Genomic DNA, 21184 nt, shown 5'->3' with positions numbered 1-21184 from the left:
CAACCCTCAAACCCTGCCTCCCATATAAGCCCCCACCTTAAATTCCTCCATATACCTGTCTAGCAGTCTCTTAAACTTCACTGGTGTGTCTGCCTCCACCACTGACTCAGGCAGTGCATTCCACGCACCAACCACTCTGAGTTAAAAACCTTCCTCTAATATCCCCCTTGAACTTCCCACCCCTTACCTTAAAGCCATGTCCTCTTGTATTGAGCAGTGGTGCCCTGGGGAAGAGGCGCTGGCTATCCACTCTATCTATTCCTCCTATTATCTTGTACACCTCTATCATGTCTCCTCTCATCCTCCTTCTCTCCAAAGAGTAAAGCCCTAGCTCCCTTAATCTCTGATCATAATGCATACTTTCTAAACCAGGCAGCATCCTGGTAAATCTCCTCTGTACCCTTTCCAATGCTTTCACATCCTTCCTATAGTGAGGCGACCAGAACTGGACACAGTACTCCAGGTGTGGCCTAACCAGAGTTTTATAGACCTGCATCATTACATCGCAACTCTTAAACTCTATCCCTCGACTTATGAAAGCTAACACCCCATAAGCTTTCTTAACTACCTTATCCACCTGTGAGGCAACTTTCAGGGATCTGTGGACATGTACCCCGAGATTCCTCTGCTCCTCCACACTACCAAGTATCCTGCCATTTACTTTGTACTCTGCCTTGGAGTTTGTCCTTCCAAAGTGTACCACCTCACACTTCTCCGGGTTGAACTGCATCTGCCACTTCTCAGCCCACTCCTGCATCCTATCAATGTCTCTCTGCAATCTTTGACAATCCTCTACACTATCTACAACACCACCAAGCTGTGTGTCGTCTGCAAACTTGCCAACCCACCCTTCTACCCCCACATTCAGGTCGTTAATAAAAATCACGAAAAGTAGAGGTCCCAGAACAGATTCTTGGGGGACACCACTAGTCACAATCCTCCAATCTGAATGTACTCCCTCCACCACGACCCTCTGCCTTCTGCAGGCTAGCCAATTCTGAATCCACCTGACCAAACTTCCCTGGATCCCATGCCTTCTAACTTTCTGAATAAGCCTACTATGTGGAACCTTGTCAAATGCCTTACCAAAATCCATATAGATCACATCCACTGCACTACCCCCATCTATATGCCTGGTCACCTCCTCAAAGAACTCTATCAGGCTTGTTAGACACGATCTGCCCTTCACAAAGCCATGCTGACTGTCCCTGATCAGACCATGATTCTCTAAATGCCCATAGATCCTATCTCTAAGAATCTTTTCCAACAGCTTTCCCACCACAGACGTAAGGCTCACTGGTCTATAATTACCTGGACTATCCCTACTACCTTTTTTGAACAAGGGGACAACATTCACCTCCCTCCAATCCTCCGGTACCATTCCCGTGGACAACAAGGACATAAAGATCCTAGCCAGAGGCTCAGCAATCTCTTCTCTCGCCTCGTGGAGCAGCCTGGGGAATATTCCTTCAGGCCCCGGGGACTTATCTGTCCTAATGTATTTTAACAACTCCAACACCTCCCTTAATATCAACATGTTCCAGAACATCAACCTCACCCATATTGTCCTCACCATCATCAAGTTCCATCTCATTTGTGAATACCGAAGAGAAGTATTCATTGAGGACCTCGCTCACTTCCACAGCCTCCAGGCACATCTTCCCACCTTTATCTCTAATCGGTCCTACCTTCACTCGTCATCCTTTTTTTCTTCACATAATTGAAGAATGCCTTGGGGCTTTCCTTTACCCTACTCGCCAAGGCCTTCTCATGCCCCCTTCTTGCTCTCCTCAGCCCCTTCTTAAGCTCCTTTCTTGCTTCCCTATATTCCTCAATAAACCCATCTGATCCTTGCTTCCTAAACCTCATGTATGCTGCCTTCTTCCACCTGACTAGGTTTTCCACCTCACTTGTCACCCATGGTTCCTTCACCCTACCATTCTTTATCTTCCTCAGCGGGACAAATTTATCCCTAACATCCTGCAAGAGATCTCTAAACATCGACCACATGTCCATAGTACATTTCCCTGCAAAAACATCATCCCAGTTCACACCCGCAAGTTCTAGCCTTATAGCCTCATAATTTGCCTTTCCCCAATTAAAAATTTTCCTGTCCTCTCTGATTCTATCCTTCTCCATGATAATGCTAAAGGCCAGGGAGCAGTGGTCACTGTCCCCCAGATGCTCACCCACTGAGAGATCTGTGACCTGACCCAGTTCATTACCTAGTACTAGATCTAGTATGGCATTCCCCCTGGTCAGAATCCGTCCTGGACACACTAAACAAACTCTGCCCCATCTAAACCCTTGGAACTAATCAGGTGCCAATCAATATTAGGGAAGTTAAAGTCACCCATGATAACAACCCTGTTATTTTTGCACCTTTCCAAAATCTGCCTCCCAATCTGCTCCTCTGTATCTCTGCTGCTACCAGGGGGCCTATAGGATACCCCCAATAGAGTAACTGCTCCCTTCCTGTTCCTGATTTCCACCCATATTGACTCAAAAGAGGATCCTGCTACATTACCCACCCTTTCTGTAGCTGTAATAGTATCCCTGACCAGTAATGCCACCCCTCCTCCCCTTTCTCTGCCCTCTCTGTCCCTTTTAAAGCACTGAAATCCAGGAATATTGAGAATCCATTCCTGCCCTGGTGCCAGCCAAGTCTCTGTAATGTAATTCCATGTATGTATCCAAGCTCTCAGTTCATCACCTTTGTTCCTGATGCCTCTTACATTGAGGTACACACATTTCAGCCCTTCTACCTTACTGTCTCTACACTGTTTATTCTGCTTCTCTTTCCTCAAAGCCTCTCTATATGTTAGATCTGGCTTTACTCCATGCACTTCTTTCACTGCTCTATCGCTCTGGGTCCCATCCCCCATGCAAATTAGTTTAAACCCTCCTGAACCATGCTAGCAAACCTACCTGCAAGGATATTGCTCCCCCATCCAATCTGCACTACCTGTCTGCTCACCTTTGCTTTCCCCGCTCTGACTGTCACCCAACGACCTGCTTCCGGCAGCCTAGGTGTGACTACCTCCCTGTAGCTCTCATCTATGACTGCCTCATTCTCCCTTATGAGTCGAAGTTCATCCAGCTGCTGCTCCAGATTCCTTACACAGTCTTCCAGATCGCCCAGCCGTATGCACTTCTGGCAGATGTGACTCTGCGGGAGAGGGGAGTTACCCCAAGACTGCCACATCTCACATGAGAGGCACATCACCGTCTCAGGAGGCATTGTAAAGACTAACTGCGAACTAGCTTGTCCTCCGCCTCTTCTCGTCGAAGCCTCTCGAGTCAAAGCCTCAAAGCTCCACTCCTTCACTGGCCCACTCACGCACTGGCCATAATCAAGGACATAACTCACACAGCCAACACACTTTTCGCCCCTCTTCCCTCTGGGAGAAGGCTCAGGAGCTTGAAGACTCGTACAGCTAGATTTGGGAACAGCTTCTTTCCAACTGTGACAAGACTGCTGAACGGATCCTGACCCGGATCTGGGCCATACCCTCCAAATATCCAGACCTGCCTCTCGGTTTTTTGCACTACTTTACTTTCTCTTTTCCATTTATGATTTATAATTTAAATTTTTAATATTTACTATCAATTTGTACTCCAGGGAGCGTGAAGTGCAGAATCAAATATGTTTTATCATAAAGGGTATTTTAGTTTTGAGGGGATTAAAACAGAATTTCACTTTAAGTTTGCAATTATTTGCATGTAACTATTTTTTTCTGCTTGGCAATGAATTAGACTCCCTTTGAGAGACAGCTTTGGTGAGATATACCAAATGAAAGATTTATCAAAGATCCCCACCATCTGAGTCATGCATCCTTCTCACAGCTACTAATGGGCAGAAGCCTGAAGTCCAACACCACTAAGTTCAAGAACAGCTACTTCTCTTCAATCACTCAGTTCTTGAACCAACTTGCACAACCCTAATCACTACATCAATGCTACCAGCAACAGTATCATCATTTTGCACTAAAATGCACATCGTTTTATTCTAATTGTGTTCTTCCTTGTAAAAATTGTCTATAATTTATAAGTTTTTATTGTGAATTTAAGAGCAGGGAGGTTACGCTGCAACTGTACGGGGTACTGGTGAGATTGCAACGAGAGTACTGTGTGGGGTTCTGGTCTCCTTACTTGAGGAAGGATATACTGGCTTTGGAGGCGGTATAGAGGAGGTTCACCAGGTTGATTCCAGAGATGAGGAGAGATTGAGTCACCTGGGACTGTACTCACTGGAATTCAGAAGAATGAGAGGAGATCTTATAGAAACATATAAAATTATGAAAGGGATCGATAAGACAGAGGCAGGAAAGTTTGTTTCCACTGGTAGGTGAGACCAGAACTAGGGGGCATAGCCTCAAGATTTAGGATGAAGATGAGGAGGAACTGCTTTTCCCAGAGAGTGGTGAATGTGTGGAATTCTCTGCCCAATGAAGCAGTGGATACTACCTCATTAAACATATTTAAGACATGGATGGATAGATTTTTGCATAGTAGGGGAATTAAGGGTTGTGGGGAAAAGGCAGGTATGTGGAGATGAGTCCATGGCCAGATCAGCCATGATCTTATTGAATGGTGGAGCAGGCTCAACGGGCCAAATGGCCTCCTCCTGCTCCTGTTTCTTTTGAATGCTAATCATCTGATGCTGTGTGCCTGTGATGCTGCTGCTAATAAGCTTTTCATTGCACCTGTGCATACATGTACTTGCGCATGTGACAGTAAACTTTACTTTTGACTTTAACATGGGTAGAGGAGCTACTTCAACCACATGTAACATTCAGCAATCAAGATCACCTTCCTCCTTATCACAAAAGCAAAAAGTGCTTCATAAAACACCTTTCAAAAGCCACAAACGCACATACTTCTACAAACAAAACACAAGCAATTTGCATCACATTCAAGAGTGGAGACCGAGGATCGGACCGTGGATGGATGAGCACCACAGAGGATGCACTCATGTGGACACTCTCTACCACGTTCTGCAGTGTTGTTACTTCATGGGGGAGAGAGTGAAGTATACCAGAAGCAGGAATGCTACAGGTACTACAAACAATTCAAATGCACCCCATGTATTCAGTTCTAGATATGCACATTATTATTGACTGTACAGTAGCTTAGTGATTTCCTGCCTCCACACAGCCCGAGTCAGCTGGCTCCCTGGGTCAACAGACTTCATGCACTCGACACAGGAATATGGATTCAAGATTGGAAAAGGGAAGGTGGACCAATGAATAATGTATTGCTAACTAATTTACACGGAAAATATTGATTTATATGATACAAATGGCTCAGATGCAATCTAGGAAGGGCCCACACTTTTGCAAGTTTTTTTCCTTGAAACAACTACAACACTGACACCATTGTCATGGCAGCTACCACAGCACAGAAACTTCCAGGAAGGAGTCATCTAATCGAGACATCACTTTCCCTTCGCCAATCGGGCAAAAGACACAGAAGCCTGGAAACATGTACCACCAGGCTCAAGGACAAGATTCTAACCAGCTGTTATAAGACTACTGAGCGTTACCCTGGTATGACAAATTGGACTCTTGACCTCACAATCTACCTCATTATGACCTTGCACCTTATTGTTTACCTGACCTGCATCATCCCTGTAGCTGTTGCACTCCCCCCCCATTCCGTTATTGTTTCACCTTGTATTATCTTGATGCACTATGTAATGATCTGATCTGTACAAACAGTACGCAAGACTAGCTTTCCACTACATTGACCAATTCCAACTTAAGCCTGGACTTTCAAGTTGAAGTTTTCGGTGAATTAATCAAACTAAAGCCAATCCTCAGTTTAGTTACAGGAGATTTGGTAGGAGTCAAATTTTGTTGTCCTAAATATTGAAGTTTCCCATTGTAATACTGTAATTTCAGATTAAATAGGTGCAGCTTCATTGAGAACTGTTACTCTTTCAACAGAGTAAATAATAATAAAAGACCAACTCCGCCTCGTACCCCATCCATTATTTATTTTATATATTCCTTCTCTCTCTCTCTCTCTCTCTCTCCTTTTTCTCCCTCTGTCCCTCTGACTATACCCCTTGTCCATCCTCTGTTTTACCCCCCGCCGTCTTTCTCCCTGGATCTCCTGTCCCATGATCCTCTCATATCCCCTTTGCCAATCAACTGTCCAGCTCTTGGCTCCATCCCTCCCCCTCCTGTCTTCTCCTATCATTTTGGATCTCCCCCTCCCCCTTTCAAATCTCTTACTAACTCTTCCTTCAGTTAGTCCTGACGAAGGGTCTCGGCCTGAAATGTCGACTGAAACTCTTCCAATAGATGCTACCTGGCCTGCTGCGTTCACCAGCAACTTTGATGTGCGTTGCCAACACCATCAGTATTGGTCACTAAATTAGCCCCAAGAATAAAATCTCTCACCCTAAATGGATCTGGATGAGAGGAAAAGCAGTCAGGAAGGTGAAGGGTCAAGTTTGTATCCTAACACACTCCCTTGTAATCTGAGGAATGAGACAGTGATCACCCTTTACTGGAAAGGAAGCATTCTCTTTCCACCATCGAAAATCAGAGGCATGCAAAGTACTGACAGCAGTCCTTCCTTTCCTGTTCTGCAATAAAATCCACATGCACTTTGTGTGGGAATGCGAGAACACACACACGGACTGAGGGAAATCACAAGACAGGGCGATTATGCAAATGAAGATGGACTCAGCAAACAGACTCCAATTGCCATGTCAAGTCAATTTTTTTTAAAGCTCTGAGCAGCAACCAATCTAGACATCATAGGTTTGCGAGGAGGGGATTTCCACTCAGGTCCACTGCCCGAGTAGAAAAAAGCAGCGCCAGATTGCGGCAGTTAATTTGAGCTCTGAGCAGTGACGAACCAGCATTTGGGATTGATCAGCAAGAGCAAATTAAAGGAAGGCAGGGGCAAGTGCAGCGGCCAGAGTCAGAGTGGGTCAGAGTTAGAGTGGTGAGGCTTTAGCTCTTTGAAGTTTCAGTCAGAAGAGGCAGAAAAGAAAAGCTCGAGGTAAATTTTTTCCTTCCCTTCTTTACATCTGCTCAGTCAGGACAGTAGAGATACCAGGCAGGATAGTTGAATGCTCCTCTTGTAGGATGTGGGAAGCTCTGGTCTCCCTGACGACTACAACTGTGAGAAGTGCATCCAGCCGCAGCTTCCAACACTCCGCGTTAAGGAGTTGGAGCTGGAAGAGGATGAACTCCAGATCATTCAGGAAGCTGAAGGAGTGATGGGTAGGACATATAAAGAGGTAGTTACACCCAAGGTGCTGGACACAGGAAACTGGGTGACTGTCAGGAATGGGAAAGGGTTTAAGGTCTCTGGCACTAAGTCGGCCTCTGTGACTCAGAAGGGAAGTGGGGAGAAGAGGCATGCTGTGGTATCAGGAGATTTGTTAGGGGAACAGGAGGTTCTGTGGGCGAGAAAGAGATTCCCAGATGGTACGTTGCCTCCTAGGTGTCAGGGTCTGGAACATCTCAGATTGAGTCCTCAGCATTCTTAAGTGGGAAGGGGAACAGCCAGAGGTGGTGGTCCATGTAGGTACCAATGACATGGGTACGATGAGTGACAAGATTCTTCATAGGGAGTTAGGTGCTAAGTTAAAGGGCAGGACTTCCAGGGCTATAATCTCCGGATTGCTACCCGTGCCACATGTTATGGATGGCAGAACTAGAAAGATTATACAGTTTAACATGTGGCTAAGTAGTTGGTGTAGGAGGGAGGCCAAGATTTTTGGATCAGTGGGCTCTCTTCCAGTCAAGGTGGGTCCTGTACAGAAGGGACTGTTTGTACCTGAACTGAAGGGGTACTAAGGTTTGTTAATGCTGCACAGTGGGATTTAAACTAGAGTTGCAGGGAGATGGAAACCAGAGTGCCAGAACAGTTAGAGGAGAGGTTGTGGAGGCAAATATTGACAAGACCTCAAAGTCAGGAATCAAAAGGTTGAGCGTGGTGCAATGAGTGTCCTGAGCTGCATATATTTCAATGCAAGAAATATCATAGGAAAGGCGGATGAGCTCAAGAGTATGGGTCAGCACTTGGAATTAGGTAGCCATTACTGAGATTTGGTTGCAGGAGGGGCAGGACTGGCAGCTCAGTATTCTGGGGTTCCGTTGTTTTAGATGTGACAGAGCAGGAGGGATTAAAGGGGGAGGGGTGGTGTTACTAGTCAGGGAAAATGTCACTGCAGTGCTCCGTTGGGGCGGACTGGAAAACTCGACCAGTGAGGTGTTATGGGTGGAACTGAGTAATAAGAAAGGTATGACCACATTAATGTGACATATTACAGACCACCCAACAGTCCGAGGGATTTAGAGGAACAAATTTGTGGAGAGATCGCAGACTGTTGCAAGAAACATAACGCTGTTATAGTAGGTGATTAACTTTCCACATATTGACTGGGAATCCAATACTGTAAAAGGACTAGATGGGATAGAGTTTGTCAAGTGTGTTCGGGAAAGTTTCCTTCATCAGTGTGCAAAAGTCCCAATGAGAGAGTGTGAGATACTGGATCTGCAATTAGGGAATGAGACGGGGCAGATGTCAGAAGTTTGTGTAGGGGTACACTTTGCATCTAGTGACCATACTGCCATTAATTTCAAAGTAAGTATGATAAAAGATAGGTCTGGTCCGTGGGTTTAAGATTATAAATTGGAGAAAGACCAATTTTGATGGTATCAGAAAGGATCTGGAAAGTGTGGATTGGGACAGGCTGTTTTCTGGCAAAGGTGTACTTGGTAAGTGGGATGCCTACAAAAACGAAACTTTTGAGAGTACAAAGCTTGTATGTGCCTGCCAGAATAGAAGACAAAGATAACAAGTAGAGAGGACCTTAGTTTTCAAGAGGCCCTGGTTCAGTGAAAAGTGGAGGTGCATAGCAGGTATAGGCAAGTAGGAACAAATGGGGTGATTATGAAGTACCAGAAATGCAAGAGAACACAAGAAATCAGAAAGGCCAAAAGGAGGCATGAAGTTGCTCTAATGGACAAGGTGAAGGAGAATCTCAAGAGATTCCACAGATAGGTTAAGAGCAAAAGGATTGCAAGGGACAAAATTGGTCCTCTAGAAGACCAGAATGATAATGCATGTGTGGAGCCAAAAGAGATAGGGGACATTTTAAATGAATTCATTGCATCTGTACTTATTAAGGTGATGAGCACAGAGTCTATAGAAGTGAGACAAAGTGGCATCAACTTCATGGACCCTATACCGATTACAGAGGAGGTGTTTGCTACCCTGAGGCAAATTAGCATGGATAAATCCCCAGGGACTGACAAGGTGTTCCCTCAGACCCTACAGGAAGGAAGTGCAGAAATTGCAGAGACCCTAGCAGAGACATTTAAATCATCCTCACTGACAGGGGAGGTACCAGAGGATTGGAGGATAGCCAATGTTATTCCACTATTTAAGAAAGGCTCTGAACATGAACCAGGAAATTATAGGCCGGTGAATCTGACATCAGTAGTAGAAAAGTTATTGGAAGGTATTCTAAGGAACCAGATATATAAGTATTTCGATAGGCATGGACATGGTAGGTCACTTCTAACCAATCTTACAGAGTTTTTCGAGGAAGTTACCAGAAAAGTGGATGAAGGCAAGACAGTGGATGTTGTCTACATGGACTTTAGCAAGGCATTTGACAAGGTCCCACATGGGAGGCTGGTCAAGAAGGTTCAGTTGCTCAGCATTCAGGATGAGGTAGTAAATTGGATTAGTGGTAGCAGATGGTTGCCTCTCTGAATGGAGACCTGTTACTGATGGTGTGCCACAGGGATTGGTGCTGGGTCTGTTGTTGTTTGTCATCTATATCAATGATCTGGATGATAATGTGTTTAACTGGATCAGCATATTTGCAGATGACACCAAGATTGGGGGTGTAGTGGTCAGTGAGGAAGGCTGTCATGACTTGCAGAGGGACCTGCACCAGCTGGAAAAATGGGCTGAAAACTGGCAGATGGAATTTAATGCAGACAAGTGCAAGGTTTTGCACTTCAGTAGGACTAACCAGGGTAGGTCTTACACAGTGAACGGTAGGGCACTGAGGAGTGCAGTAGAACAAAAAGATCTGAGAACACAAGTACCTAAATCATTGAAAGTGGCGTCACAGGTAGGTAGAGTCGTAAAGAAAGCTTTTGGCACATTTGCCTTCATAAATCAATGTATCGAGTACAGAAGATGGGATGTTATGTTGAAGTTGTGTAAGACATTGGTGAGTCCTAATTTGAAGTATTGTGTGCAGTTTTGGTCACCTACTTATAGGAAGGATGTAAATAAGATTGAAAGAGTACAGAGAAAATTTATAAGGATGTTGCTGGGTCTGGGAGACCTGAGTTATGCAGAAAGATTGAATTGGTCAGAACATAAACATAGAAATCTACAGCACATTGCAGGCACTTTGGCCCACAATGTTGTGCTGACTATGAAACCTACTCTAAAAACTGCCGAGAATTACCCTACTGCAGAGCTCTCTATTTTTCTAAGCTGCATGTACCCATCTAAGAGGCTCTTAAAAGACCCTATTGTATCTGCCCCTACCATCTTCGCTAGCAGTGAATTCCCCACACCTACCACTCTCTGTGTAAAAAAACTTACCCCTGACATCCCCTCAGTACCTATTTCTAAGCACCTTAAAACTATGCCCCCTTGTGTTAGCCATTTCAACCCTGGGTAAAAGCCTCTGGCTATCCACATGACCAATGCCGTTTGTCATTTTATATAAGTCTGTCAAGTCACTTCTCATAATGTGTCATTCAAAGGAGAAAAGGCCAAGTTCACTCAACCTATTCTCATAAGGCATGCTCCCCAATCCAGGCAACATCCTTGTAAATCTCCTCTGCACCATTTCTATGGTTTCCACATCCTTCCTGTAGTGAGGTGACCAGAAATGAACACAGTACTCCAAGTGGGGTCTGACCAAGGTCTTGTATAGCTGCAACATCACCTCATGGCTCTTGAACTCAATCCCATGGTTGATGAAGGCCATCACACCAGACACCTTCTTAACAACACTGTCAACCTGTGCAGCAGCTTTGAGTGTCCTGTCGACATGGATCCCAAGTTCTCTCAGATCCTCCACACTGCCAAGAGTCTTACCATTACTATATTCTGTCTTCAAATTTGACCTACCAGTTAGAACTGTATTCTTTAGAACATAGAAGATTGAGGGGAGATTTGATAGAGGTATACAAAATTATGAGGGCTATAGATAGGGCAAATGCAAGCAGGGTTTTTCCATTGAGATTGGGTGGGACTACAACTAGAGGTCATGGGTTAAGGGTGAAAGGTGACAAGTTTAAGGGGAACACAAGGGGGTCGTGAGAGTGTGGAACAAGCTGCCAGCAGAAGTGGTGTTCAATTTCAATGTTTAAGAGAAGTTTGGATAGGTATATGGATGGCAGGGGTATGGAGGGCCATGGTCCCAGTCCAGGTCAATAGGAATAGGCAGTTTAAATGGTTTTGGCATGGACTAGATGGGCTGATGCCCGTTTCTGAGCTGTACTTCTCTATGACTCTAAGTCCCAATTCTGTGGGCTAAAAAATACGGATTGGCCACAGGGAACATTTAATATTTACAAAATATGTTAAGTAGTTTCCCCAAAGACAACTTTCACGCTGCATAGAGCATTGCAAGGGCTGGTGTGGACACAATGCTTCCTACTGTTGGTTCAGTATGGGATCAGAATGTTGTGCCACAAAAGCTTTGCCGAATAGCTGGTGCAAGGTGGCAGGATATTTACAACAAGTGTGAAGTATCCCAATGCCATGACTTATTTGAGAAAGATTAGCTGGGGTTTGAAAAGTGAGACAGCCATACAGTATCGTTATTTAAGCTAATCATTAACTAGCTGTTACACTGCCAACTAGATCAAACCATGATAGTGGCTGTAAACTGCAGTACAAACTTAACTGCTGCAAATTAGATTAGATTAGACTCAACTTTATTGTCATTGTGCCGAGTACAGATACAAAGCCAATGAAATGCAGTTAGTATCTGACCAGAAATGCAAAGAATAGTGTTATTTACAAAATAACTGCGAATAAAAAAAGTGCTACAGCACACAAATATAAAAGTACTGAGACAGTACAATACGGATGCAATACTGCTTAGCGCTGTGATGAGAGGTTCAGCAGGGTCACAGCCTCAGGGAAGAAGCTCTTCCTGTGCCTGCTGGTGTGGGAGCGGAAGCTCCTGTAGCACCTACCGGATGGGAGGAGAGTAAAATGTCCGTGGTTAGGGTGAGAGCATCCCTGATAATGCTTTTCGCCCTGCCCAGGCAGCATTTATGGTAGATGTTCTCAACGGTGGGCAATTGGGTGCCGATAATCCACTGGGCAGTTTTCACCACACGCTGGAGTGCTTTGCGGTCCAATACGGGACAATTGCCATACCGCACTGAGATGCAGTTGCTGAGTACGCGCTCGATGGTACAGCAGTAAAAGTTTGTCAGTATCCTGCAAATGCTGCAGTATGAACATATATTCTGTTATACAAACGAAACTTAAGAAAATGAGGTGAGAGAAAAATTAAACTGGGTGTAGTTAATAGAAAGACAATGAAAGGGGAATGCTGGGTTATAAACTATTCGAGGGATATCCTGAAAGTGGACTACTTATACAAAGAAGTCAAGTGCAGTTCCACTTCCTCCAATTAACGGGATCACAGTTTGCATCAGTGGGGGAATGCATAATGACTTTAGCCTGCATGTCACATTAGCCAGTGGTCTGCAGAAAAAGAGAAAGGATGCCATTCCTGCTTGTCCATCTCAACAGCATTTATAGTACTGTGCAAAAGTCTAAGGCACATGTAAAAAAAATTCTTAAAAGTGAAGATGCTGTCAAAAATAATGAAATGAAAAGTTTCTAAATATCAGAAAATTTACTATAAAGAGTAGTAAACAGTTAAAAAAACAAAAATCAAATTAATATCTGGTATGACCACCCATTGCCCTTAAAACTGCATCAATTCTCTTAAGTACACTGTCGTGCAGTTTTATAAGAAAATCAGCTGCTAGGTTGTGCCAAGCACCTTGGAGATCTTGCCACAGTTCTTCTGCAGAGGTTGGCTGTCTCGCTTGCTTCTGTCTCTTCAGGTAATCCCAGACATGCTCAATGATGTTGAGGTAAGGGCTCTGTGAAGGCCATACCATTTGAAACCATATAAAAAATCTAGGGTGCCTTAGACTTTTGCACAATACTGTATATATTGCACTTTTATAGGATACAGTTAATAGACTACTTTTAAAATGCATTTCTGCTGTTCTGTTAGCAACCGTGGCTGATAATTTGCACCAAGTGAGACCCCACAAACAGCAAGTAACAAACAATTAATCTGCTTGAGATGTGATTAAAGGAAGAAGGTTGGCCAAGAGCCAGGAGAAAGCCATTACTCTTCTTCAAGACTAATACGATCCAAAGTCAATGAACAAACATGTTCAAACTGCCTCATCTGACAATGCAGCATTCCCTCAGGAATTCACTGGAGTACCAGTCTGGATCAAACAATTTAATTCTCCACAACGGACCTAGACTCCACACAAATTTCAGATTTAGAAGCAAATATAATTCTAAGTAAGGCAAATGAAGTCTCTAAAGTATCACTGAATGCCTGCCAACTGGATATAGAGGACATCCCAAACAATTAACAAATGTCACTTAGTGTGGTTACTTGAACTTGAACTACATTCGGTGTTGGTGATGTGGTTTCCTGTATTAGGGAAACCAATCACAGACTGCGTAACCACTTTGCAGAACATCTCTGTTCAGTCTGGAGCACTTACTCTAGTTTCCAGTTGCCTGTCACTAATTTCCCAGCCCTCTGACCTGCTTTCAGCTTCTTACACTGTTTCAATAGAAGCCAACACAAGCTAGAGGAGTGGTACTTCGTCATCCAGCCCTCAGGATTCAACATCAAATTCAACACTTCCAGTCCTGAATCCAACAGTAAGTCAGCTTATTTCAACCCTTTCAGTTTTGTCTCCTCAAGCTATAAAACTATATATTGGTTCTTAATAGTTATTGAAGGAATTTATCCAGTGTCTCTGTTGTGCTCTTTTAGATTAGATTATGAGGACACGCAGACCTCTTTTGTTGTCATTTAGTAATGCATGCATTAAGAAATGATACAATATTCCTCCGGTGTGATATCACAGAAACACAGGACAAACCAAGACTGAAAAGCTAACAAAAACCACATAATTATAACATATAGTTACAACAGTGCAACAATACCATAACTTGATGAAGAACAGGCCATGGCACAGTAAAAAAGTTCAAAGTCTCTCGAATGTCTCACATCTCGCGCAGACAGGAGAAGGAAGAAAACTCTCCCTGCCATGCCCGACCACAGTCTGACTCTGAGTCGTCCAAAAACTTCGAGCCTCCGATCAGCCCTCCGACACCGAGTACTGAGCACCATCTCTATCCAAACGCTTCCACCTCAGCCTCGGTTGCCAGCAGCAGGCAAAGCCGGGGATTTTGGGGCCTTCCCATCGGAAGATTCTTGATCGCACGGTAACAGCCGCAGCGAACCAGCATTTCAGAAATTTCTCCAGATGTTCCTCTGTGCTTTCACGTCTGTCTCCATGAAATCTGAATTGTCCATGGCCCCTATTTAACAGATACGATATCATTTCACCGGAGAGCTGCGCGCGCTGCGTCGCGCTGCCATCTTCTCCTCCCGCCTTGATTGACTATAAATGAACAAACACCTAGTGCAAATAATGGACTGCTTTCATACAATGCTTTTGACGATTCCATCCTCTGAATCTTCATTTTCATTGTAACAATCAAGATGATTGTTGATACCTTCAAATTCTTTGTAGTTCTTAACTTGTTGAAGTAGTGAAATCATTTCATTTCACTCAACAGCCATCTGTGGCATCTCCAAGCCTGAAAGCTTGAAACAACAGTCAGCAACACAGTTCTGATTTGTCTTACTACTTATTTTTCGCCAACTGTAGTGACAAAAATCACTGCTTTTTGAACACCAGCGCACATAACTGATGCTTTTTAAAAACTGTTCCTTCTCAGCACCATGCAGTGTCCAACGGTCACACAAGTGCCCATGTCTGACATTAGTTAGAAACTGTTCGGCAACAGTCTCCTGGCCTAATTAAATGACATAGTGTCCCAAATAAACAAAGAGAATCCTGGCTACATTCTCGATTAGTTTTTGTTCTTTAAGAATAAGCAGCTGTCCCGATTAACCAGAATCCACTGTATATGCAGTTTATATAAAGGACTCAGCTCAAGGGGCTGAAGGCACGGTTGTTAAATTTGCTGATGACAAAACGATAGGTGCAAGGCCATGATGAGGTAGATTGTGAAGTCAACTGTCTGCCTTATCGTAGAAGTTCTTTCAATAGTCTTCGCACGAATAGAATAGCAGGAGAGAAACTGTCCTTGAACAACACACACAAAATTTGGAGGAACTCAGCAGGTCAGGCAACATCTATGGAAATGATTAAACAGTCAATGTTCAGGCCAAGACCCTTCATCAGGACTGGAAAGGAAGGGGGAAGAAGCCAGAATAAGGGTGGGGGGGGGGGAAGAAGAGAAGGAGTACAAGCTAGCAGGTGAATCACACAAAAAAAAGAAAATCTGCAGATGCTGGAAATCCAAGCAATACACGCAAAATGCTGGAGGAACTGATGAAGCGTCTCGGCCAGAAACGTCGACTGTTTACACTTTTCCATAGATGCTGTCTGGCCTGCTGAGTTCCTCCAGCATTTTGTGTTTGTTGTTGAGTTGATAGGTGGAAGAGGTAATGAGCTGAAGAAGGAGGAATCTGATAGGAAAGGAGAGTGGACCACAGGAGAAAAGGAAGGAGGAGGGGAACCAGAGGGCCAGAGGGAAGTGATTGGGGGGGGGGGGGGCTGTGGAAAGGAAAGAAGAGAGAATGTCCGGGTGGAAAGGGCCTTACGCCAAGAATTTGGAAAGCTTACAGAACACTCTTTATTGTGAAGGGAACACAACAGAAAAATAGGGAGGTTATGCTCCTGCTATATTGGTATTGATTTTATTATTGTCACAAGATACAGCAAGAAGTTTTTGTTTGGCAGCCCTCTAAATAGATTACGTGATACATAAATGCATTGAGGTAGTGAAAAGAAAACAATGCAGAATATAGAGAGAGAGTGTAGTACAGACAGACAATAAGATGCAAATTGGCAGATCTAGAGTTCATCTTTTAGCACATGGGAAGTCTATACAAGAGTCTGCTAACAGATAAGGTATTAGTAAGATCACACCCAGAGTACTTGCTTTCCTCACTTCTGGAAAGATGTGAGAGTGTGTTGCAAGGAGGCCAGAGAAGTTTTCTTTATTTTGAGACACAGCAAACCCTGATTTAACTCTAGCCTAATCATGCGGCAATTGCAATTTACAACGACCAATTAATCTATCAACCAGTACATCTTTGGACTGTGGGAGGAAACCAGAGCACCTGGAGGGAATCCACGCGGTGACAGGGAGAACATACAAACTCCTTATAGGCAATGGCAGGAATTGAACCCAGGTAGTCGGTACTGTAAAGCATTGTGCTAACCACTGCACTACCGTGCTGCCTGGACAAATACATGGATTGCCTTACATCAGGATAGAAGGGTTTCTGGAGTTCGCAGGAGTGAGAGACAACTTGATTGAAGCATTTAAGACCCTGAGGGGTCCTGATACAGTGAACGGTGAGAGGTTGTTTTCTGATCACCATGCAAAATGAAGGGGCTGCCCATTTAATACGGATGAAGGAAAGTTTCTCCCTCCTCCCTCTCAGGGAATTAAGATTCATGCAGAACGTGGAGTTAATGCAGAACAGGTTCGAGGAGTTGGGTGGCTTCCTCCTGGTCTTAATTCACATGTACTCACATTTAACTCCATGTATGAATGTTAGAGAGCAAGCAAGCACGCATGCACACACACCCCAAAGACCTTGCACATACCCTTTATCCCTCTGATGGGTCTTCATTTCACTAATTCCTTACACTAACTGTTCACTTGTTCACTGTTACTAAAACACAACATGTTGGGGTTTTGAGCCAACTTTCCAAGAAAAAAAAAGGTGGAACTGTATTCAAGTTGTTGTTTAGACCTGGATTACAGGATGACAAATGAAGCATGACAAATTTCCAAGTGGAATCCTTTCCTACTGTAATATATAATATTTCAAGTATTACAAGAAATTCATTGTTTGGATGAAATTGAAAGGAACAATCACATATGCACATATTACAATTCAACCTGTGAAAAAATATAAGCTTTTTTTCCCCCCACAATCCGCATCACCAATGTCAGGGTAGCTAACTAGTTAATACTTCTGACTTTCCTCATTCTGTCCTTTTTAGAACAGCAGGTATATGTAGTTCCTCCCTTCAGAGAATTTTCCTCAACCTAAGAAACACTGGAAGATCAAAACCAATACACCCAGTATTTCCATTCCCAATGATAATAGAGGATCTATGATTTTTATTTTGGCTTTTAACCCCATACAGGGGGTGGAGCTTAGGAGACGATGGCACCTAACGGCGACCCCTTTGCTTGCACCTTCGGAAACAGCTCTATTTTTATCTTCAATATCTCTATTTTTCCCTTTCAGGGTTCTTTTGAAGACCTTGACCTGGAGTTCTTTGTGGGAATGGGACCCACTCACGGGGGTCTCACGACTGGCTGCGATTCGATATAGCAAGGATGCGGCCCAGAAGACTAGCACGCCTTCAGGGTTCTGGGATTTCGTGGCTCTAGAGGCGGGCAGACTCGAGGTCGGTGCTTCCGCAGGAAATCAGGGTGTTGTGGGAGATGGAAGATCGAAAGCAGCGAGCTGGCTGCTAGCTGTGTGCCCAGAGACCCGAGTTCTTTGGGCATAGAGCTCGGAAAAAGCAACGCAATGGACTTTTAACATTGTAAACCAGCCAGTTGTTTGTTATGTCTCCCCTCTCGCTGTGAAACTGGGACACCTCTTTTTCCCTTATTAAGGGGAGAGAGAGACTGTGGTACGTCGAATTACCGGGTGAACAAGTAGTCTTGGGGGTACTGCATCTGTGCCTTTATTGATGCTTTGCTGCACACTCGAGGGCTCGGTGGGGGGTGCCGATGCTTTTTTTTTGCTGGTGGGGGAGGGGGGAAAGAGACTTTGCTGCTGCTTATGTGCGGGAGGGGGAGGGGCTTTGGGGTTCTAACATTTAACTGTCACTCATCCTCTGTTTTTGTGAATGGTTGGGAAGAAAAAGAATTTCAGGATGTATATTGCATACATTTCTCTGACATTAAATGTACCTTCGAAACATTACTTCAGGAATTATACTTTTTAAGCTAATTCAAATTTATTTCAGTTTGTCAGTCCCATTAGAGGAACCCTCGAGTCCAGACTGTCATTAACAATGTCTTATGCTCTGCACTGCGAAGACAGATACCAAGTATTTGTTTAAAGCTACTGCCATTGCCTTTGTCTTTATTATAACATCTACACTTGCCAATATAGAGAAGTTTTTCCTCAAACTTTTGTCTGTTACTATTGCATTCAAATTTTGTTTTCCTTAAAAGTTTTTTGCCTATCTTCTATGAATTTCAAATAACTTCTTGAGTTTATTATTCTTTATGGCGGCTTCATCAGCAGCCTCCTCTTTTAATCTAACACAATTTTTACCCTCTTAGTTATGGGGTGGGGGAGGGGAAAACCATATTTTTCACCACCCCAAACAAAATAAGGGAATGTCAATTTGCTGCAAATTACCAAATACTTGAAACACTTAACATTGCTTGACTATACGCACCTCTTAAATCTAGTTTAATCTTAACCATTCACTACCTATACTTATTTTGCTCCGCCCCTTTTAAAAGACCCCTGTTTGGGACAATCAGGTCACAAACTCAAAACAAAATCCCCCTCCCCCCCCCCCCGAACCATTACTACAAGATTAATACATTAACCTTAACCCATTGCACAATACTAAATCTATAATATTCTGTTCTTTAGTCAGAAAATCATTAGAATATCCAGGTCTAGATCTTGTATTATTCGTAAATGTAACTTTCAAAAAAAAATACAGTAATTGCAAACGCTGGAAATCTGAAATTGAAACAGAAAATGACAGAAACACTCAGCTGGTCAGAAGCATCTGCAGAAAGAGAAACAACTACACTTCTAGTCAAACGCCCTCATGAAAACTTCGTCAGACTTCAACCTGGAACGCCGGATGTTCCTCTCTCCGCAGATGCTGTCTGACCAGCTGAGTGTTTGTGGGATTTCCTGTATCTACTTCTACATTACTTTCACTAGCTTTCCCCTTTGATATTCGATATAACGTCTTTTGCGTCTACCGCAATCCTAAAAAAAATCCTAAAAAACTATAACGCCAAAATACAATTAGCCTCAAACAGCATGGCTGAGAATTTGGAATTATGCCTAAAATATCAATGAGATAAACACATTCTATACACTTAGCCAGGACAGATACCAGAGTGTTGCGTGACAGAATAAGGTCGCGCCCAGCACACGTCGCCGGGCTGCCCGTCTACAACGACAGCTCGGGAAGGGACAGTCGCTCTCCGGCACTCGGGACGGGACCTCCACACCCATCCAAACTTACCGGTTCCATCCCTGCGGCTTCGCCAACCCGACGCTCTATGCCCCCTCCGCGATGACTCGAATCGCCGTTTCCTCCGACTATTATCATGAACTCCTCACAATACTTTCAGGTCCTGTCTCCCAACCACATCTCCCAGCGCTTCCGGTCCGCGCCCGATGAACAACGAGCCGGCAGACAGGAGGAAAGATGGCTGGCGTTGGGCTGTCCCTGTACCCAGCAGCGCCACCTGTAGGCTCAAACGTCCAGGCGGAAGCCACAGCCGCGATGTTCAATCACACCGGCAAGCCGAAGTGCTCCGAGTTTATTCACTTTGCTCCTGCACTAACGGGAGGCACTAATAGCCGAGATCAGGTCAACATTCGATCAAAGCGACGTGAGAGGATTACGATGTTTACAGATTGAGCGAAGCAGAAGTCATAAATGAAGTTTGAGAGTGTAGTCATTGATAGTGAGATAGATTTGATTTCGTGCTCAGTGTTGTGCCAGTTGCAGGTTGCAAATAGTAACTTCAATAAGATGGATTTGACGTTCATTTTGAGACGTAAAATGATCATGGGAAATTGGGCTCAATTATTATGTTTCAATTTACAAACAGTGGAAGTATTCAATTATATTGGCACACAGCCCAAAAAGGCAAACACTACAACGAAATGCTGGAAGAACTCAGCAGGTCAGGCAGCATCTATGGAGGGAAATGAACAGTCGACGCTTCCCACCGAGACCCTTCATCAGGACTGGGATGTACATGTTCCACAGATGTTACTTGACCCACTGAGTTCCTCCAGCATTTTGTGTGGGTTGCTCCAAATTTCCAGCATCGGCAGTCTCTCCAGACAAATACTACACTTACATCCTTGGGTAATCAGTGGGGAATGAGAAAATTTTTAGAAAATTAAATGAGGCTTACACTCACTTAAAGACAAGTAGAAAACCAGCAGCCGAGAGAACAATATAAACAAGCAGCAAAAGAAACACAATGGACCAGGAAAAATTCTCACAGAGATAGTAAACCAATAATTTAATTTAAGGATTGAAATGAACTAAATGGGTGCTACTATGAGTGGCATGAAATTGTTTTATAAATGTTAAAACAAGATTATTTCTTTTGTTATTGCAGCATTTTCACATAGGCTACCCAATCTTTCACAGTGTTACTAAACAGCTGGAATTTTGCATGGCCAGTAGGATTCTCACCACATATGTAATTTTCCTCTCATGAAATTTATCACAGGGAAAATGTGTGGATTTCCTAGAACAGAGCGAGAGTTGCAAGAAAATACATATAGACGTGTTTCTTTTTTAACCATACTTATTTGATATGGCATCTACTACATGCACCAGGTATTCCAAAAATTTGCAGCAATTTGAACAAAGTCCCAATGAGTAACAATAAGATACGTAACCAGAAAAAGTCAAGGTCCTGATGCAAACTTTGCACAGTGCCGAAAGAAATAATTGCTCCAGAGATGGCTGAGCTCCTCCACCAATTTACTTCCTCTCTAGATTGCAGCATGGAGAGTCTCTCATATGGAGATAAATATTGTAACCACAAGACCATAAGAACATAATACGTAGGGGCAAAATTAGACCATTTGGCC

The 21184-nt window shown here is 43.8% G+C and overlaps 1 protein-coding gene across 2 annotated transcripts in view; it reads right to left on the bottom strand.

The window, feature by feature from the left end:
* Window positions 1-19790, bottom strand: part of LOC140191305 (5'-AMP-activated protein kinase subunit gamma-1-like) — a 65993-nt gene extending 46203 nt beyond the window's left edge. For both annotated transcript variants that reach the window (XM_072248581.1, XM_072248582.1), the window contains exon 1: window positions 19587-19790. In XM_072248581.1, the coding sequence (XP_072104682.1) occupies window positions 19587-19673 (87 nt within the window). In that variant the 5' untranslated portion in view covers window positions 19674-19790. The remainder of the gene's footprint in view (window positions 1-19586) is intronic.
* Window positions 19791-21184: the final 1394 nt, after the last annotated feature.

The sequence above is a fragment of the Mobula birostris genome, chromosome X, assembly GCF_030028105.1.
Source record: "Mobula birostris isolate sMobBir1 chromosome X, sMobBir1.hap1, whole genome shotgun sequence".
In the NCBI taxonomy this organism is placed as follows: domain Eukaryota; kingdom Metazoa; phylum Chordata; class Chondrichthyes; order Myliobatiformes; family Myliobatidae; genus Mobula; species Mobula birostris.
This window is presented reverse-complemented; position numbering and strand designations above follow the sequence as displayed.